Genomic DNA, 20230 nt, shown 5'->3' with positions numbered 1-20230 from the left:
ATGTATGAAACTTTTCATTTACTAAATAAAACTAACTACATCAACATAATTATTAATTTAATTAAACATCATAACTAATATAAATTTAATATAAACATTATAACATAATATAATGTATATATGTTTGAAAGAAAAAAAAAATTATATATATCTTACACTCTTACAGCTTCACTAGAAGAAGTTTGGAATCTCTTCCTTTTTGTTTTTTTATCTATCTTTCTTGTTGTTATGATGAAGAAAGATGTGAGTATTAGATTTATAGAAAAAAAAAAATTTGCATTCTCTTCGTCATTGTCCAACATGTGAATTTTGTATTATTTTATTTTATACAATAATTTGTACTATTGGACCACTTGAACCCCCTCCCATATCTAGATAAAAGTGGTTCATGTGGTTCATTCACTTTTGTTACTAGAAGACAAGAAATCCTTATCTATATGTGTTTCCTTCACTTTTTTTGATTTTTGTTTTTGCAGGTGATGAATGGGAAGACATAAATGGAGGAACCACTTGGACTGAAGAACCACCTATTTCTCCACTCCCCATTCAAAGCCTCAAACATAAATTTTAAACCGTTTGATCTACTAGATCCACACTTGTTTACTAGATCCGCTAGATTCACTTTTTTCCACTTGATCCACTAGATCCGCTAGATCCGCTACGCTTGATACACTATCTCCATTCGGAGCCTTATTATCGGTAACAACCAAATACTTCCTTTTAAAAGTTTTAGTTCAAGTTTACTGTTGTCTAATTCGGTTACGCATTAATTTAGTTGTTTATATATATATCTCCTTTAGGTCTAGTTTGGTTGTATTTAATCATTTGTGTTGTGTCCATATGAAAACATCTTGAATGAAGAAAACGTTTCATAATATATTTTGCTTTTGGATTCAATACATGAACGGTAGCTTTAACTAGTATGATAGAGATGTTAAGTGAGAGACCTAAACAAACTTTAATCCAACAAATTATTAGTTGGGATAGTTTTCGGCCACTAATTTTATCGCGATAAATATTTGACCTCCAACGTACAGAATAGTGTTCTTGAGAACTAAATTTCGAAATTATATTTTCGAACCTTTTAACAAACTAAATATTGTTTGGTCATAAGAAAACTACAAAACATCTATTACATTTGTACGGAAGGGCATCCGCATCACAAATATGTATCATAGCATGTTATACCGATTAAAATGTTATCAATAATCCAAAGCTGAACCCACTACACAAAACAAAATAATCATCTTATCTCTACAAAAAAAAAAAACTAAGTATCCTACACAAGACAGTATAATCATCTTATCTCCACCAATTATTCATAATTTTGGTCCCATGATATGATCGACCAAACTCATAAGAACGAAACTTGGTTCTCAAACTCGGATCAGATACTGTCTCGTTAGTATTAATCAAAATTCTATATTTTCTAAACTAATTATTCAATTGTTAATTTAAAAAGAAAAAAAACAATTTGTTTTGCTATAGTTAGTAATGAGAACTTTGTCACTTATTAGCTAAAACATTTAAACTCCTACTCTGTTTTTGTCCTTCTCATTAACGGTCTTACCTTGCTAACGTGAGTGCTACTAGCAATTCAACCCAAAATGTTCAAAAGAGCACTAACTACCTACTAAACCCAAAAACATATGCACGAACATGGGGTATCATTATTTTAGTGGTTACAACTTACACCAAGGTAATATAATTTAATAAAGTACTGGTTACATTTATTATTTACTTTAAAAAGGATAAAGACATCTTTTACTTTATTAAGACAGCTTTTTGAGTTGTAAATTCAGAGTTACATTGGATACCCTTCTTCTTTCTTTGACCATTCTCTCTCTCTCTCTCTCTCTCTTTCTCTCTGGTCTCTCTACCTGAAAAACCCGCTAACATTGCTCTCTCTATCTGTCTCTGTCCCTTTCTTCTTCCTTTTCCAATAAAACTCAAATAAATAAAAAATGTCTCAAGATTCTCCAACTACTACTACTATTACTACTCCGCCGCCACCTTCAACCTCCGGTGAAGAACTAGAGCCAAAGCTTGTAACTTTGGAAGCAGAGCAGGCATTGGGGACTCCGGAGCCAAATCCTCAGCTACCTTTGATGCCGGAGCTAGAGCAGCCTAGCCACGTGACGGAGGAGGATTTAGAGCAGACACGTGAAGTGACTTCGGAGCAAGAGTGTCTCAACCACGCGGCGGAGGATTCAGAGCTGACACAAGTAATGACCCCGGAGACAGTGACTTTGGAGCCTAAGCTTCTCAACCATGGGGCAGATGATTCAGAGCAGACACATCAAATGACGCCGGAGACAGTGACTTTTGAGCCAGACCCGTCGGAGGAGGAGTCAGAGAAGACGGAGACAGAGCCATCACAGAAACTGATGTTAGAGCAGAGGAGGAAGTACATGGAGGTAGAAGACTGGACAGAGCCGGAACTACCAGACGCGGCGGTGTTAGAAGCTGCAGCATCCATACCTGAGCCGAAGCAACCGGAGCCTCAGGCGGTGTTAGAAGCTGCAGCGTCCATACCTGAACCAAAGCGACCAGAGCCTCAAGCGGCGGCACCACCTACTACTACTGCTTCTTCCGGTGAATCTAGATCGCTGGCTGATATGATGAACAGAGAAGAAGCTGAAGCAGAAGAGAAACCAAAGATTCAGATTCCTCGTAGTCTCGGCTCATTCAAAGAAGAGACAAACAACATCTCCGACCTTTCCGAACACGAGTTAAACTCACTTCACGAGCTCCGCAACCTTCTTCAAGAATCACAAGATTCAGGCAAAAGCTCTATATGGGGTGTGCCGCTACTCAAAGACGACCGAAGCGACGTCGTTTTGCTAAAGTTCCTAAGAGCAAGAGACTTCAAACCCCAAGAAGCTTACTCAATGCTCAAGAAGACACTCCAATGGAGAATCGAATTCAACATCGAAGAGCTTCTCGATGAAAACCTCGGGGACGATTTAGACAAGGTTGTGTTCATGCAAGGACAAGACAAGGGGAATCATCCTGTCTGTTACAATGTCTACGGTGAGTTTCAGAACAAAGATCTTTATCAGAAAACGTTCTCGGATGAAGAGAAGAGAGAACGGTTCTTGAGATGGAGGATCCAGTTTCTTGAAAAAAGTATAAGGAATCTTGATTTTGTAGCTGGTAGTGTTTCAACGATCTGTCAAGTAAACGATCTTAAGAATTCTCCTGGACCTGGTAAGACTGAGCTTAGGCTAGCTACTAAGCAAGCTCTTCATCTTCTTCAGGACAATTACCCTGAGTTTGTCTCTAAACAGGTATGAATCTTTAATTACATAGACAATGACAATTAATAATGTTTTGATGATTGCTCAGATTGATATTGTAGAATGTTGAATGTGTATGATCAGATATTCATCAATGTTCCATGGTGGTACCTTGCGTTCTATAGGATTATTAGTCCTTTCTTGACACAAAGGTCAAAGAGCAAACTGGTTTTCGCAGGTCCTTCAAGATCTGCAGAGACCCTTTTCAAGTAATAATCAAAATCTTTTTAAGTTTTTGTTTTCAAATTGTTTTCATAACTATTGCAAAATGTTAAGCCACTCCCTTGTCTTTTGGTTTTATAGGTACATTTCACCAGAACATGTCCCGGTTCAGTATGGCGGACTAAGTGTGGATAACTGCGATTGCAACTCGGATTTCACACATGATGATGTCGCTACTGAGATTACTATTAAACCAGCTACTAAACAAACCGTCGAGATTATTGTTTATGAGGTGAGATACTTTTGTATTAGACACTTTATACAAGTATTTTGAAACTCCCATTTCTGTGTGTTTGAATGTGAAAAGATGGCCAAAACCTACTTCTTACATTTGTGCCTAAAAACACTTTGTATGCAGAAATGCACGATTGTGTGGGAGATAAGAGTAGTGGGATGGGAGGTTTCGTATGCAGCAGAGTTTGTGCCGGAGAACAAAGAAGGTTATACAGTGATCATTCAGAAACCAAGGAAGATGGCTGCGAAAAATGAACCAGTGGTGTCACAGAGCTTTAAAGTTGGAGAAGTTGGTAGGATTTTGCTATCCGTGGATAACCCGACTTCAACCAAGAAAATGCTTATCTACAGGTTCAAGGTTAAGCCTTTGCCATGTGAGTAAGTAAATTCGCATCTTTCTCTTTCTTCGTGTGTTCCTTAGTTTAGAACGATCATATGATTTGTTAGTTGTGTTTTTTTTTTTCTTTCTTGCTTATATGTTGGTGACTTATATGGCTTGTGTGGTTCTGTTTTTGCTAATTCTTTTGTTTTATATTGTATTTTCTCTCATATCCAAATTTCACCCCAAGGACGATGATGTTTTGTGTGTTGAATTGCTTTTAAAGGGAAACCAAGCCATAGGCTTCAAGTAGTATCTTCAAGTCTAGTGCACAGTCTCGTCTCGTCTCGTCTCTAAAGACTAAAAGACTAAACATGAGTACTTTTACGTGCACTAGATTGCAAAACAAAAAATATCATAAATTGTAATTTATAAGACCAATCATGATCAATCGTGACTAAAATCAATGACAAGGATGAGTATGTTGATGATAAAGTTCAGGTTTTATGAATAACAATGGTCACAAACTATAAATTGAGATTAATTGGTCATATATATATATTCATTTATCTACATTTTAAAATTTGGAGTAAAAAAAGGAATATTCACATATAAAATTTTAAAGTAAAAACAAAATAAAATTACGACAAAAGAGGAACCCTAATTAAATCACGTTCTTGATCGCCGTCGTCATCTTCGCAAATGGATCTAGCCAAACTCAACTGATCATCTAAGTATCTATGAAGCAAACCACTTTCTCCATTCTCATCTTCTACTTCAACTCCAAACCCTTCCTCACATCTCCGGAGCCGTAAATCATCTTCATCAACGGCGACGACTTCTTCTACGGCGGAGGAGGAAGGTGGAGGTTCACGAACCGGCTGAGGAGGAGGCTGAAGATCTCGACGGCACATAGGAGAGGGATTGAAAGACAGAGAAGAGGTAGAAGGAGAGGTGAACAGAGGAGAAATAAGAGGATGCGACGCCACGGCGTATGGAACCAAGATGCAGCGGTTAGCATGACGTCAGCGGTTGATACGGCGGAAGGAGGCGGCGGCGTGCATGACTTGCTACTTTTGTACTATAAGACTTTTTACCTTCTTTTTTCATGTACATATTTGACGCTTGCCGACCTCGTATGACATTTTGTTTTTTTTTTTTTTGGTTTAAATTGTGTAGTAGTTAATAAATTTAACAGTTAGTTTTGAAAAGATATAAATAAATTTGGTGAATGGTTGAACTATTTTTTAGGTTGACATAAATAATAGATTGTTTGACATAAAATAATTTTACGTAAACATTAGTGATTGTGTATATCTTAACCTTTATTTTCTTAAGGAGATTATTATTTTAGTTTAAATATAATCTATATCAACTGAATAAAAAATAAGTAGATACTAAAACTAACTGATGTGGAGTTACATATATATAGACTATTTTCGATAACAGATTTTATGTAAGTTTTCACCTTTAATCCTTAAATAAGTCGACATAATTAGGAAAAGCAACAACAATGTTTTCAATCTTTGAACAGTTGAACAGACTTTTCAATCTCATGGCACAGACAAAAACAAAAAGCAAGCAAAGAATAATATTAATTTCTTGGCTAACAAGCATTTTTGACTATTCGTATTTTCTTGAGGCCCAAACATATGGTAGGCTTTTCAAATATATATACAAGACATTGATAATCCGACACTTCATCAAGTCTCAAATCAAAAAAAGCAAACATGAAGAGTGAAGGTCGTCATCAAGGCATCGTAAGGACGGGAATGATTCGTCCGCAGGGCTTCAATCCGCGACTGACCAACCGGCTCTATTCACCACCGACTAATGGAGTATATATCAAAATGCCATCAAATACTACCAACCATTCAAATTTCGCCGGAGAAAGTGAACGGTCCAACTCCAAGTATAGTAATTGCCATGTGTCGCCGGCTATCAAGTCGAGCCACAAATCTAAGGGTTGCCGTAAGATACAGCCGACAAGTTGGTGGAGTGAGGATAAGTTAGACCGGCTCATTGGGTCGGACTCGTCTTCTGTTAAAGAGATTTTGGATACGTTATGGGATGAAGAACATGATGAGCATTAGTTATCATCGTGTCTAATCATTTCGTTTTATGAAAATTATTGCTTTTAAATTTTATGTTTGAACTTTTGATCAACAATTAATGATAATAATTATGGGACGAAATTTAATACCTGTACTAAAAATATGACAATATATATATATATATATTTATATTAAATAATATATATATATATATATATATATATATATATATATTTTACTGGTATTTATGAGAATTGCCCTAAAATTAGTTTATTAAAAAAAATCCTGCAATATAGCACAAAGTTTTATCTAGTCATCGATTAAAAAACCGAAATTAACAAGAAAAAAATAGATATAAACAGATCTGGAGAAAAAAAAATTAAGATGTCATAATTTTGTTTTTCTGTGGGTTTGTTTTTATTTCTCTAACCAAAAAAGCTAACGCAGCTAAAATAAAAAGGGGAAAAATGTCGTTTTAACCATGAACTTACACAAAAACGCTATTTAAATCATCAACTTTGCCTGCAGCCATTTAAAACATATAGTTGCAGTTGACTCTTTGTTAAACATGAAACTTCATTGACCAGGCCAAAAACCCCAGGTCGTAATTTTGGGTGACGGAGCAATTAACACCCGTTAACCCCCGTTAGCTTCTCTATTTAGTTGTCGTTAACAAATCCGTTAAATATAAAAACGACGTCATTTTTATCCACGACTCAGAACAGAAATAAAAATCCCTAAATTTTCATCTTCGTCAATTACATCCCCAAATTTTATTTTCATCTTCGTCTTCGTCTTCTACACGAATGAATCGAGTATGAGTTGCAATTCAGGACAATCGAGTGATGAGAACAGAGGACGTTGGAGCTCCATCTCCGACAACACTATTTGTTTCGATTCGCGGTGGAGCTGCATCTACATCGTTGCTGTCATACACAACTAGGCTCTGATTCGTTTCGTGATGGAGCTTTGATTACATCTCCGACAAACGAAATCATCCCCTTGTTTCTCACTTTTGGCATCGGGATCAATTAGGGTTTTAAAGATTTGATTTTGGAAAACTAGGGACTGCAATGCGAATTGGGGATTTTTGTTCTGAATCGTGGATAAAAATGACGTCGTATTTATCCTTAACGGATTTGTTAACGACAGCCAAACTGAGAAGCTAACGGAGTTAACGGGTGTTAATTGCTCCGTCACCCAAAATTACGACCTGGGGTTTTTGGCCTAGTCAATAAGGTTTCATGTTTTAACAGAGAGTCAACTGTAACTATATGTTTTAAGTGACCGCAGGCAAAATTGATAATTTAAATAACGTTTTTGTGTAAGTTCATGATTAAACAATATTTTTCCCAAATAAAAAGTCGCATTTTTCAGATATATCGGCAATTAATAATAAGTTCAACTAAACTTGTCGGACTAAGAAGGTGGACTTTACGAGCATCCATCGCGAGTGGTTGAATAAACTGAGTGGTGTACTGTAAACCATAATCTTATCATTACCAAATAAAAAAAAAAGGAAACAAAAGAGAACTATGACGTTAAAGCAATGTTACTCTGTTACGCGCTGACGTATCTCTAACCTTTTTAGGTTCTGTACAGAACTATGACGTTAAAGCAATGTTACTCTGTTACGCGCTGACGTATCTCTAACCTTTTTAGGTTCTGTACTATCTTAGTCAAGTGTTTGGAAAGTATCTTAATCAGACGGTTAGGGTTCTTTATTAATTACTAGCCGCAGTTTTTGTATTTGACAAAAAATAAAAATCCAAGAACCTGGTCTGCTGCTGAATTAAATTAAAGAAAAAAAACAGAGCAAGAAACAAAAAAAATGTAAAGAAAAAAGAAAAAAAAAAAACTTTAGTAGTGTTGTCTATTGAAACCAAAGAAAAGCCAAAGGGGATGCAATCAACATCCGTCGGTAGTAGCGGCGGTGGAGACGACGGAGGAAGCAGAGGAGGAGGAGGAGGAGGGCTGAGTCGAAGTGGACTGTCTAGGATCCGTTCAGCTCCAGCGACTTGGCTTGAAGCTTTACTTGAGGAAGATGAAGAAGAGTCTTTGAAACCTAATCTTGGTCTCACCGATTTGCTTACCGGGAGCTCGAACGATTTACCAATAAGTCGTGGCTCGTTCGAGTTCCCTATTCCGGTTGAGCAAGGGTTGTATCAACAAGGTGGGTTTCACCGACAGAATAGTACTCCGGCGGATTTTCTCAGTGGTTCTGATGGATTTATCCAAAGCTTTGGGATTCCGCCGAATTACGATTACTTATCCGGGAATATCGATGTTTCTCCCGGAAGTAAACGGTCTAGAGAAATGGAAGCACTCTTCTCTTCTCCTGAGTTTACTTCTCAAATGGTAAAAGATTTTGTTTCTATAAACCATTTGGTTCAACCAAAAAGTTTTTTTTTTTTAACTTACCAAAAATAGGATGAACTTAACTGCCTTAGTATTTGTTTTTAGATTTGCCAAGTTGTTTGAAATTGTTGTTAAACTGCTGACTAAAGTTCTCGAGATTGAAAAGACCAGTCTTGTCTTAAAATTGACAACTTGTATGTTTTTCTGAACCAGAGCCAGCAGCAGCAAGTTGCAGTTTTTATTTTAACAAAAAAAAAAAGGTTGCAGTTTTTATTTCTCCTTTTGTTGTTGTCTCTGTTGCTTTGGTGTGTGGTGTGAACATTAAAGAATGTTCATATGGGCAAATTGTTGAAAAGAACATAAGTCCACATGATGGTATCATGGTATATCCTAATTTGGTAATGTCGATTTCGGTGGCTAATGTATTGATCCTCCACACCATTTGGTACATTAATATTATTTGGATGGTAGGGAATACATGTATAACCTATGCATTGCGTGATGTTGATTAAGATTTTAAATATTGATTGGCTCTTTCCGGAAATATTTTCTGTAAGTAGAAAGGAGAGCAAAGCAGCGGTCAAGTTCCTGCCGGTGTATCAAGCATGACGGATATGAACATGGAGAATCTTATGGATGACTCGGTTGCCTTTAGGGTTCGTGCTAAACGTGGTTGTGCCACTCATCCTCGTAGCATTGCCGAGAGGGTAAAATATCTTCAATCTTTTCTTTCATTTCATTGAAATTTTGTGATCAAGTTTTATATCTTTACTTTTTAATTCATGGAAGTTTAGCGATTAAAAAGGTTCTATATTTACTTTCCATTCATAGAAGTTAGTGATTTACAATATGCTTCATTGAACATAGAATTGCTCTGTTCTCTTCCTTGTGAGTTTCGAATAAGCATTTATGTTTTCCTCCTACCTTTCATTTTGTAGGTACGAAGAACGCGAATAAGCGATAGGATAAGGAAGCTACAAGAGCTTGTACCTAATATGGATAAGGTAATATCACTATCAAAGTAGATACAATTTGAATTGACTAAGGATGTCTTATACGATTATATTGATTGTAAATGGGTCAAATTTTATACACGTTTTCAGCAAGGTTAGAAGTTAGTGGTTAATAATTTAGCCTTAAGTTAAAGAGACCATAAAATGCGACAGTTGATGATTGTGATGCAACTTCAAAATTACGGTGGTCATCTCCGGTACTAAGGTTTAAACAATTCAAATCCAATGGGAAGGATCTTGAAAATAGACTTAAATTGTTGTCCCTTCGATCAAATACCAGATTTTTTTTCAGCGTGAAGTATGAATTTGGTTTTATCTCCCTATAGATCATGAACAAAGTGAGGAAGCTTCGAGTTCTCGCATATATATATAGGCTCTAAGGATATCGGTTTACTTTTTTTTCTTTCTTTGTTGCAGCAAACCAACACTGCAGACATGTTACAAGAAGCTGTAGAATACGTGAAAGTTCTTCAAAGGCAGATCCAGGTAAATGATCTAAGTGAATATATGGTAACCCAATAGATGATTTAAAAATGATTAGTAAAATAAGTATATAGAAAAAAGAGTTTTTCACATTGAATTATCCATTTCTGATTTGGTTTTAATTTTGGTGTGCATTATTTAGGAGTTAACAGAAGAACAGAAGAGGTGCGCATGCATTCCTAAAGAAGAACAATAAGGTCTGCCCCTGATTTGTGGATAAATGGCAATGATCTGATCGAAAAATTCGAAAGATGATCTTAGCTTGAGTTAGATGGGTGTGTCAGGTTGATAAGTATATTATTTGTTAAATGGATGTAGGTGTAAAATATTTTCTTTTTTGGTACAATAATGAAGAAAGTTAACAAATTAATGGTAACACATATATATTCTTTATAAGAAATGACTTTTGAGGATGTATTCGTATCATCAATTTGGATTAAAATTTTGTTTTCAATTTTTTCACTCTGTTTAATGATATTAAAGTATTTCTAAACAGTTCACCAACGAAGACAGAATCGCTCAAGATTTTGTCTACATAATTTAGTTATGTCGTCGTTCCTCACTTGCTAGTTTATCATACCAAGCAAACTAAGGGTAGAAACCACTCTTTAAAATAGAAAGTCCAAATTCGAGAATGTGGAATCCGTCGGCATCACCCACTTGTGCTGAGGCCTGAGGGAAATGAGTCGGTTTTGTAGAGTTGGACGGCATTAACTTTATAGTCTCGCTTTCCAAAGAATGCATTTTAGCTTTGATACGTGGCTCTCTGACCGTGTAAACTCTAGATTTTGTGACGTACCAACAGTAAACCATTTAGAGTATATTTTCGTACTCAACTAGGTCTTGAATTCCGTTTATATTCACCATTTAGTCACTTGGTCAAAAATCAATGAATCAACACTTACAAAACCAGAAAATTCTTGCAACAAATTCTGATAATGATGCTTTTATTTATTATTAATATTTTTTTATCTTAATATTGTCCCTATAACATTAATCGAACTATAGCATATTAGCATAGCACCAACTATCACACAGATTGTTTCGTCCTATTCAATCATTTTTGGAACTTTGCCTAAAATATTGCATACTAGAAACTTTATAATAATCATATATTAGATTTATTGAAATATTTTAAATTTTATTGTGTTTTGGTAAATTATTTTATGTTTGTTATTTGTTTTGTTTTAAAATAAATATTCTCCGACACTTAAAATAAATGACTATTGATTAGTTAAGCATTAAACTGAAAATGTTAATCTGAAAGGTTACTTTAAAATATTTCGTTTATATCCCATAATATATAGAACTCTTTATGTTTTGATGCACAATCAAGACGTACAAATATTTTTTATCATAGGAAAAAAACATTGATTACGTTCGTTGGCCGGCTTTGGTTCTGGCAACGGCGGCTTCCTTAGCGTCGTTGGTCGGTTTTGTCTCCGGTATCGGCGATTTCTATAGCGCTTTTGGCTGGCTTTGTTTTTGATCGATAAAAACTTTTATCTCTTTTCTCTCTCTCTAGATCCTTCAGAGAGTGAAAGGTTTTTATGGTGTTTTTCCTCTCTGGCAACAGCCAGCTTCCTTGGTGGCGTTGGCTGGATTTTAACCAGCACCGTTGAATTCCTTCTCAGCTTCCATAGCAAGATTGGTCGGATCTCTCTTTGGCGTCACCACCGCCTGTTAGAGATTTTTGGTTTCGGATCTAACAAAAACAAAGACACCGGCAAATTGACCGAAGTTCGGCAAATTGACCGAAGTTTTGACTTCGATTGATGGACATCTTCTGGGTTTTATAGATTCGAATAGGTTTCAAGCAAGCTTGAAGTGCAAAAGTTTCCTTGGAAATTTGAAAAGTTGTTATATGAAGTTGAAGAAGTTTTCGGATCTGTATTAATGGAATCATATTCTCATCAAAGCTTAAATTGGGATTTCGTCTTTACTTCTCTCGACGATGATTGAGATTTGTTGCAAGAAAAGAGCAACTCTCTGGTGATTTCGGCCTGATTCGATGTTTTCCGGCGTCACAACAATCTGCCGTGATCGGAGATTCCATCTCTTTGATTTCCTTAATGCCACATGTCATCCAACATGTTTCCCTAATGCCACATGTCCTTTGTGCTGTTTAAGATAATTTCTTCAGTCTAAGGTTTCTTTATTGGGCTTTAGTTTGTTTTTGGCCTTTTTACTTTTGCTGTCTATGTAAAATATTTGGCCTGTTACTTTGGATTATCATGAATTAAACACCATTGCGAAAAAAAAATGAATTTGAATTTTTACTTTGCAATGTTTTTAGATATTTAAAACTTTGAGGATTAAAAAAATTGGTGAATTTCTATGCTCTTTGTAAATTTCAAACTAGTTTTATATATTATTGGCAGGTTCAATATAGAAATTTCCATGCTCTTTGGTTATATATATACACCAAGTATAGTTTAGTATTTCGATAAACGTATATATAACTCGATAGAGACTGATGATGATTCTCTTATCAAAATTTGTTAATAACTGTGGAGACTTGAAGCTTAATTGAGTCAAACGAAACAAGCAGCTTGGTTGTTCAAAGGCGTCGGTCTAAGCTTTTTCCCCAATTGCCCTTACCATGTCTCTTCTCTCCCAGACACACTCACACCACACACGTTCAGTACTTGCTTGATGAAATTTTCTTGACCATGCGGATGCATACTTCTTATCATGAAAAATAGGTTCTTGAGTTTCTGCTCATGAGGTATATGAACGTTACGTAGTAGTAGTAGTTTATGCATTATCCACAATATTGGATAAGGCTCTTTTACTGGCCCTCCAACATACATGGATCTGAGATTATACTTCGACAATATTTGAAGTAGATTGTGAGACTCTTATTAAACTTGTTAACGGACAAAAAGAAAATGCTTCTCTCTCAAACATGTTTAGAGATATACAGCTTTGGAGATCTAAATTTTTTTTTGCATGTACTTTTATAAAGAGATCATGTAATTCAGTTGCTCATTCTCTAGTAAAATTTGGTTGTCATAATGCTGAATACTATATTGATTCTGTAACAAAGCCTGCTTGGCTATTGCAACCACTTTGTAATGACTCAGTTTAACTCAATATAATTTCTTTGCGTAAAAAAAATGCATTATCCACAATAAAAACATATTGGGACTTTTAAGGAACTTATTAAATCATAACAAAATGAATTTTCTTGATTATGAAAATATATGTTCTCGAGTTCTTCCGCATAATTAAGATGTATATTTTATTCTATTCAAGAATGTTAGATGTTGGCCAATATATTTTATGCAAGATAGAAAAAACCAATATAGAAGACTAAGCTAAAATTTGTAGTGATGTTCTTTTTTACCAAATAATATCTTTCTCATTAATTCAATAAAGTTTACAATTGTGAGTTTATATACAGTTGTTAGAGGCCTAAATCAAAGCCTGAGATACTCTAATACAAGCAGAGACTTATGTACATTGACTATCTACACTAACGAATTGACCGATATACACTAATATGCCCCCTCAAGATGGGAAGAAGATATTTCGTAGACCCATCTTGCCAAAAACTTCGTGAAACGGCGCAGGATAGAGAGCCTTAATGAAAGGATCAGCCAACTGCAAAGAGGAACGCACATGGAACAGTTGAAACAAACCAGCAACTAACCTTTCACGGATGTTGTGGCAGTCATTTTCGATGTGTTTGTTGCGTTCGTGGAAGACAACATTAGTTGCAATGTGAATAGCAGCCTCGTTGTGACAGAAAAGTAACGTGGGTTTGGAAAGAGGAATCCTCAACTCCTTGAAGAAATTTGTGATCCAAACGAGCTCATCCGTCGACTTTGAGAGACTTTGATATTCTGCTTCAGCAAAGCTTTTGGAGACGACATCTTGCTTCTTGGATTTCCATGAGATAAGAGAGGTGCCAAGGAACAAGTAGAAACCGGAAGTTGAGCGTCTCTTATCCAGACAAGAGGAGTAAGTCGCATCAGCAAACATTTGCAACTGAAGCTCCGATTTGGATGAGTAAAAAAGACCTTGACCAATGGAGCCTTTGATATAGTGAAGAATCTTGTAAAGTGCCTGCTGATGTGAAACACGAGGAGCCTGAGAAAACTGACTAAGTTTATTGACCGCAAACATGATATCCATACGTGTGATCTGGAGAAACATCAGTCTCCCAATAAGGCGCCGGTAAGACTCAACATCAACAAACTCGCCACCACTCTCTTTGGAGAGCTTCACATGCGGGTCCATGGGAATGTTGCTGGGTTTGCAACCAAGTAACCCTGTTTCATCAAGAAGATCAAGAGCATACTTACGTTGACAAATGTGTAACCCTTCAGAAGATCTGGCTATCTCCAAGCCCAGAAAGTACTTCAACGGACCCATATTCCGCAGCTTGAAAAAGGATTTGAGCTGAGACTTCAGGAGATCAACCTCTGAATCATTATTACTCGCAATAATTATGTCATCAACATAAACTAACACACATAAAAAGAGAGTGTCAGTGATCTTGAGAAAGCAAGTATGATCAGCAAAGGTTTGAGTGAACCCCAAAGACAACAAGGTCGAAGAAAACTTCAGAAACCATTGGCGAGAGGCCTGCTTGAGACCATAGAGAGACTTTTGCAGCTTACAAACTGCATTAGGAGGCAAAACAACACATTTTCTGTCAGCATAACATGGAGGAAGCTTCATATAATTTTTCTCATCGAGATCGCCATTAAGAAAAGCATTGGAGATGTCGAGTTGCATAAGAGAGAAATTGTGAATGGCGGACAAAGCCAGAATCAATTTAACCGATGTAAGCTTAACCACAGGAGAAAAGTCTCAATATAATCTATACCTTCTTTTTGAGTATATCCTTTGGCTACCAACCGAGCCTTATACCTCTCCATAGAGCCATCAGAATTGAACTTGACTTTAAAAACTCATTTACAACCAATGGAAGTCTTGTCAGGAGGTAGAGTACAAATAGTCCACGTCTCAGTGTCCTCCAATGCATCCACTTCATCATCCATGGCTCCACACCACACCAGAATTTCTTTTGCTTCAGTATAGGATAAGGGTTCTCTTTCTTTGTCAATGGAAACCAAAAAGAAAAGGAGAGAAACTGAGAAATTTCATGAATGGTTGAAGATCCTACTGAATGACAGTAGTAATCTTGAAGGTAAGCAGGCTTCTTTGTCTTCCTGTGGGATGTTTGAACAGAAGGTTCAAGGACATCATTAATAGGCTCAACAGAAGGTTGATGCTCTACAGAAGATGATGATGCAGAAGGATCATCAGTAGATGAATTGTGATCCACAGGAAGAGTTGGTATCTGATCAGGAAAATAGAACATTGCATTCTGTGAAGTATCAGACCCAAGAAAAGGAAAGAGCTCCTCGTGAAATACTATATGCCGTGAGACAATGATAGTATTAGATTCAATTTCAAGAAGTTTGTAACCTTTATAGCCACTAGGATAACCTATAAAGGCACAAGCACGAGCTCTGGGATCGAATTTATGTCTGTTCTTAGGAGAAGTGGAAGCATAGCAAAGACAACCAAAAGATTTAAGTTCAGGATAGTCAGGAAGTTTCTTTATTAAAACTTCAAAAGGACATTTATCTTTGAGAATAGGAGTTGGAGTCTTATTGATAAGATGAACTGCAGTGAGACTGCAGTCACCCCAATAAGAAATTGGAATGTTAAATTGGAAAAATAAAGAACGAGCCACATTAAGAATGTGTTGATGTTTTCTTTCCACCACTGAATTTTGTTGTGGCGTTTCAGGACAAGAATGGAATGGCACAATGCCTTTAGAGTGGAAAAAGGAAGTGAAATTGAATTCTGGAGCATTGTCAGACCTAACCCCTTTAATTTTAGTTTCAAATTGAGTTTCTCATAGTGACAAAATTAGGGAAGATTTGTAAAACATCCGACTTATTCCTAAGGAGATAAACCCAAGTAGCCCTAGAACAATCATCAACAATGGTTAATAAGTATCTAAAGCCATCATGAGTAGGAACAGAGAAGGGACCCCAAGTATCAATATGGATTAATTCAAAAGGAGTTGAACTGACATGATTTTTAGAAACAAAAGGAAGATGTTTACCCTCTCTCTGGCACAGCCACCGAGACATCCTCTCCCAGTGGCGTCGAGTCTGATCGGCGTCGCTGGGTCTCTGTTTCTTCATCTCCGTTTCTCCCATGTTCTTTCTAGTATGTTTGGTTCTTGTTTCAGTTTCATCGGAGACCTCTCAAGATTTTGAATCTCACCTCCGACCATGCTCTAGCTTCAACCCCCTCCCTCTCCTCTGCATCCGGTGTCCCTCCTTGGTGAGCTTGCTCCATCGAGATCCCAGCCACCTGCTACTGTCTCTGAGAGCCATGATTGCCCCACTAGCCCTGGTCTCTGTCTATCTTACCGTCTCTTTTCGCAGTCAACCGCAACATCTTACCGCTCCTTGGATTTCGATCCCCTCACCAAGGTTTTTACTTGGCTGCAGATGGACGGGAACTCTGTTTTGACGCCGGAGATGATGAAGATTATGACAAAGCAACCTACACCCTCGGCATCCTCTCTTGCTCTCTTGTCATCCCTTTGACCCAGGTTTAATTATTGTTCTTACCTTGGAACCCTGGAAGTTTCCCTTTGGGTTAATCATGACTTACATCCAATCTGGAAGTCCCTTAGACCCCCTTATAGCTCCATACTAAGTTCAAGTTGGATAGTATCAGTTTACCCTGCTTGGTCAAGTCGAGTTTTACTCGAAAGCAGAATCATTGATGCAACTATTTGTCTTGAAAACTTCTTGTGTCAAGACCAATCGGTGGTTTTGTTTTGGATGATTGTTTGGCTGCACTGCATTAGTATGTCGGACTACGAATGTCCACTTTTGCTGGCTCTTTTTCGACAGACTAAAGCTGATAGTAGAGTGTGTCTATTCAACTTTGCTTACAGTTGTGTTTTGTTAAGTCCATTCTCGTTGGTACTGATTTATCGAGGAAATAGCAGAACAACGGTTCCCTCTGAATTGTTTGATGATTCCTTGAGTCGATGCCAGTTAACTAATGCTGTCTGGAGGTTTGCAAGACTGAGCTCCACTAGTGTTTCTGACCCAACAGTCTGTTTGACTGTGTTGCTTGCATCTTTTCCTCCCAGGTGCCATCCTTCACCACAAAACCGACTCCCTCAACCTCAGTTTCTACCCAAGTCTGGTCAGAACTCTCCTCTTTTCCATCCTAGTCAACCGTTGTATAGCTTAATGGTTTCATGTGTCCCAAGACTACACTTGAATTTTAAGCCACCACTGTTGCTAGATTGGTACAAGAGTCTATGGAAAAGCCTGTTACTAGGGTCATCTAAGGAAGATTCCTTTGAAGGATATAGCTTGAAGGAACCCGGCATTATGATCCCGTTTCTAAGAAGCGGTGATTACCGGTGCTCCATCAGCCTCCTCTCTCCAACTCTCCTGTTTACTGAACCATCTAAACTGCATCATATCAACTTCTTGAAGTTTCTTCATCATCGCTTGAGGAATTGTGGCATTATGACCCCAACTCCAAGGAGTTGTGGTTACCTCAACCCTTTCAAGCAAATCCCAGCAAGCTTTGAAACCGCGACCATCAATCAAATTGCGGACAATCTGAGCTCTACAACAATCTTATCCGCCAATCCCTTACAACCGCCATTAGTGTCTTCACCACTGATTAGGAGATCTGTGCTAGATCCTGTAGCAATCCTGGATCAATTGGTCTTGAATTGTCTCCTATTGGCGAGAACATTATCCCCCAGTTCCCTATGGAACAACCTTTCTAAAAGCTCCGCTGCATATTTTGCAAGAGCCATCGTTGATCACTTGCTGATCCAGGAAGCTGCAGAGCATGTCTTCAAAGGCACTTCCACTTGGTCCCAATAGATCTTATAAGTCTTGCTAGCCTCTCAAAGCCTTGCATTCCCTTGGAAAACTCATGGAGCCATTATCTATCTATGTTTTATAACTTTGTTATGCTTTATAACTTTTTTATTTCTCTCCTTGTATGAACTATCCTCTTTGAGGACCTAAGTTTTAATGAAACTTGTTTGACAAAAAAAAAAAAGGAAGATATTTTTGTTTAGATAAGTGACAAAATTTACAATGATAATGAGTATCAATTTTTGATTTTTCTAAAGATAAAATTGACTGCATAGACTGAAGCTTGGACATAGAAGGATGATCTAAGCGACTGTGCAAGAGTTTAGGACTTGAAACAGAGGCAGAAATAACCGAAAGAGCAGTACCTGGACTAGAAAGAGACTCAACATCCAGGAAGTAAAGATTTGCGATTTGTCTACCCTACCCAATCGTTAATCCCTGAGTACGATCCTGAATACCACAAGAAAGTTCATCAAACCAGACCCACAACCCATACTTTTGGTTAAGACACTAATACTTAGAAGGTTGAATTTGAATTGAGGAATATATAAGACATCATGAAGAATCAAATTGCTACCCATGTGAATTGTACCTATCCCAACAATGCTCACAGATATGCCATTTGGAAGATTCACAACATTGTGAATTGGTTTGAAAGAAAGAAAAGTAGATTGTTCATGAGAGATAAGATTTGTGGCTCCAGAGTCTATGACCCAAGCAGAAAGAGCAGGAATATCGCTATGTAGAGAACAAACATAAGGCCTAGCAATGTCGGTAAAAGAACAAAGGATAGAGGGAGGAAAAGTACCAGACATTGGGCCAATGGTTGAGGAAGAAGGGGCAGAGGAAACTGAGACAGAATGAACTTCTGGAGTGGGAGTGGAGCTAGGAGGCTGAACCTTGCTGGCAAGGAAAGACATCAATTGCTGAATTTGATTCGTAGACAAATCTCCACTTACATCACCAGGATCACTTGACGGCATCCTCAAGAGCAACATTCACAACAAGAGGAGAGGACTTGCCAGTTCGAACATTTGGCTTGAAATTGGTAGGATAGCCATGCTTCTTCGAGCATTTATCGACAACATGACCTGCTTTCCCACAAAAGGTAATATAAGGACGATTGCTTCGATGATAGGTAGGAGCACCTGCACCTTGAGAAGAAGGAGTCTGAATTGATTTACTAAGTCCCTGGGACTGAGACACCTGAAAAGCAGCAGTACTAAGATCACTGGTGGCAGAGACCGTTACACTCTTCTGGCTGTCATCTTGGTCCAAGAGATTGTAAATTGCAGAAAGAGAAGGAAGACTCTTCTTCATTAAAATGCGACTGCGGAGATTATCATAAGAATCATTGAGCCCCATCAGGAAGTCTATGACTCGATTAGTTTCCTTTTCTACAAGAAGATCCTCAACAGTACGAGGTGTTGTTTGAATGTTGGATAGTTCCTCCCACAGTATCTGAGTTTGAGTGTGATAAGATGACAGATCCATACTGCCTTGCCGGAGAGAATGAAGTTGATGGCGAAGCTTGTATAGTCGAGGCAAGTTTGACTTGTGAAAGCGAGTATGGAGATCTTTCCAATTCTCAGAAGCATGCTTGATGTACAAGATGCTAGAGTAGATCTTCTTAGAAACGCTGTTTAATAGCCACAATTTGACCATACTGTTGCAACGACACCTGATCTTGAAATATGGATCATCATCCATGGGTTTCACAGTAGATCCATCGAGGAGTCCTAGCTTATTTTTAGCTTCAATACTAGTCATCATAGCAATCATCCAAACATTGTAATTATTCATATCCAAAGGTTTTGATGCTAAGACTAAACCAGGATGATCGGAGCTATGCAAATGATATGGAGAATGAATGTTATCCGGCGAATCTGATACCTCAAACGGTTCGCGAGGAGGAACGAGGAGAGATCGGCGAGTTTCCGCACGATCGGACTGATCTGGACCACAATTTACCAATCCCGAAGCTGCGCGACGTTCCGATGACTCGCCGTGGCCTCGAGGTAACAACACCGTGTCGGATTCTGGTGAATCTAGTCCAAGAGAACGATATTTTGATTTACAATTGTGTTTTCCCATTGAGATCTGATTCGACCTCTCGAAGAGAGATGAAACAGCGAAACAGAATGAAGAGAAATACCAAGGACGAAGCAAAGAGAAGCTCAGATGAGCTGAAATCAGAGAGATCCAATGAAAGAACCGATAAAACTCCGACGAGATTCTGATGAAAACCGAAGAATCAAAGCGGAAGGTACTTGGAGAATGATATTAAGATATTTTTCGCTCTGTTACCATTTTACCAAATAATATCTTTCTCATTAATTCAATAAAGTTTACA

At 37.5% G+C, this 20230-nt stretch overlaps 3 protein-coding genes, 1 non-coding gene and 1 pseudogene across 4 annotated transcripts; 3 read left to right on the top strand and 2 right to left on the bottom strand.

Moving 5' to 3' along the window:
- Window positions 1–466: 466 nt before the first annotated feature.
- Window positions 467–4389, top strand: LOC104719605 (patellin-5-like). The gene is made up of 4 exons (XM_010437559.3): window positions 467–3290; window positions 3384–3508; window positions 3603–3753; window positions 3880–4389. The coding sequence occupies exons 1-4, from the start codon at window positions 1965–1967 to the stop codon at window positions 4135–4137; spliced, it is 1860 nt and encodes a 619-aa protein (XP_010435861.1). The 5' UTR covers window positions 467–1964; the 3' UTR covers window positions 4138–4389.
- Window positions 4390–4594: 205 nt separating this feature from the next.
- LOC104749422 (uncharacterized) lies at window positions 4595–5215 on the bottom strand (annotated as a pseudogene).
- Window positions 5216–5777: 562 nt separating this feature from the next.
- On the top strand, window positions 5778–6269 carry LOC104719598 (uncharacterized). Its single transcript, XM_010437548.2, has one exon. The coding sequence runs from the start codon at window positions 5805–5807 to the stop codon at window positions 6165–6167; it is 363 nt and encodes a 120-aa protein (XP_010435850.1). The 5' UTR covers window positions 5778–5804; the 3' UTR covers window positions 6168–6269.
- A 1585-nt stretch (window positions 6270–7854) lies between these two features.
- On the top strand, window positions 7855–10395 carry LOC104719593 (transcription factor bHLH81). Its single transcript, XM_010437540.3, has 5 exons — window positions 7855–8486; window positions 9047–9193; window positions 9425–9490; window positions 9917–9985; window positions 10125–10395. Exons 1-5 carry the CDS (start codon window positions 8031–8033, stop codon window positions 10176–10178), a joined length of 792 nt encoding a protein of 263 aa, XP_010435842.1. The 5' UTR covers window positions 7855–8030; the 3' UTR covers window positions 10179–10395.
- A 7648-nt stretch (window positions 10396–18043) lies between these two features.
- On the bottom strand, window positions 18044–20211 carry LOC109128249 (uncharacterized). The gene is made up of 2 exons (XR_002034753.2): window positions 18686–20211; window positions 18044–18327 (listed from the first exon to the last, which is right to left on the bottom strand). It is a non-coding gene; the product is annotated as an uncharacterized LOC109128249 (transcript).
- Between the last annotated feature and the right edge of the window lie 19 nt (window positions 20212–20230).

The sequence above is a fragment of the Camelina sativa genome, chromosome 2, assembly GCF_030686135.1.
Source record: "Camelina sativa cultivar CO46 ecotype springtype chromosome 2, ASM3068613v1".
Taxonomy (NCBI): Eukaryota; Viridiplantae; Streptophyta; class Magnoliopsida; order Brassicales; family Brassicaceae; genus Camelina; species Camelina sativa.
This window is presented reverse-complemented; position numbering and strand designations above follow the sequence as displayed.

What these genes read in the sequence shown, in the direction of transcription:
- LOC104719593 (XM_010437540.3), top strand. Translation starts at nt 8,031, where the DNA reads ATGCAATCAACATCCGTCGGTAGTAGCGGCGGTGGAGACGACGGAGGA. An exon ending in CTGAGTTTACTTCTCAAATG is followed by an intron (nt 8,487 to 9,046) that starts GTAAAAGATTTT and finishes TTCTGTAAGTAG; the next exon opens with AAAGGAGAGCAAAGCAGCGG. An exon ending in TTGTACCTAATATGGATAAG is followed by an intron (nt 9,491 to 9,916) that starts GTAATATCACTA and finishes TCTTTGTTGCAG; the next exon opens with CAAACCAACACTGCAGACAT.
- LOC104719605 (XM_010437559.3), top strand. Translation starts at nt 1,965, where the DNA reads ATGTCTCAAGATTCTCCAACTACTACTACTATTACTACTCCGCCGCCA. An exon ending in CTGAGTTTGTCTCTAAACAG is followed by an intron (nt 3,291 to 3,383) that starts GTATGAATCTTT and finishes GTGTATGATCAG; the next exon opens with ATATTCATCAATGTTCCATG. An exon ending in TCTGCAGAGACCCTTTTCAA is followed by an intron (nt 3,509 to 3,602) that starts GTAATAATCAAA and finishes TTGGTTTTATAG; the next exon opens with GTACATTTCACCAGAACATG.
- LOC104719598 (XM_010437548.2), top strand. Translation starts at nt 5,805, where the DNA reads ATGAAGAGTGAAGGTCGTCATCAAGGCATCGTAAGGACGGGAATGATT.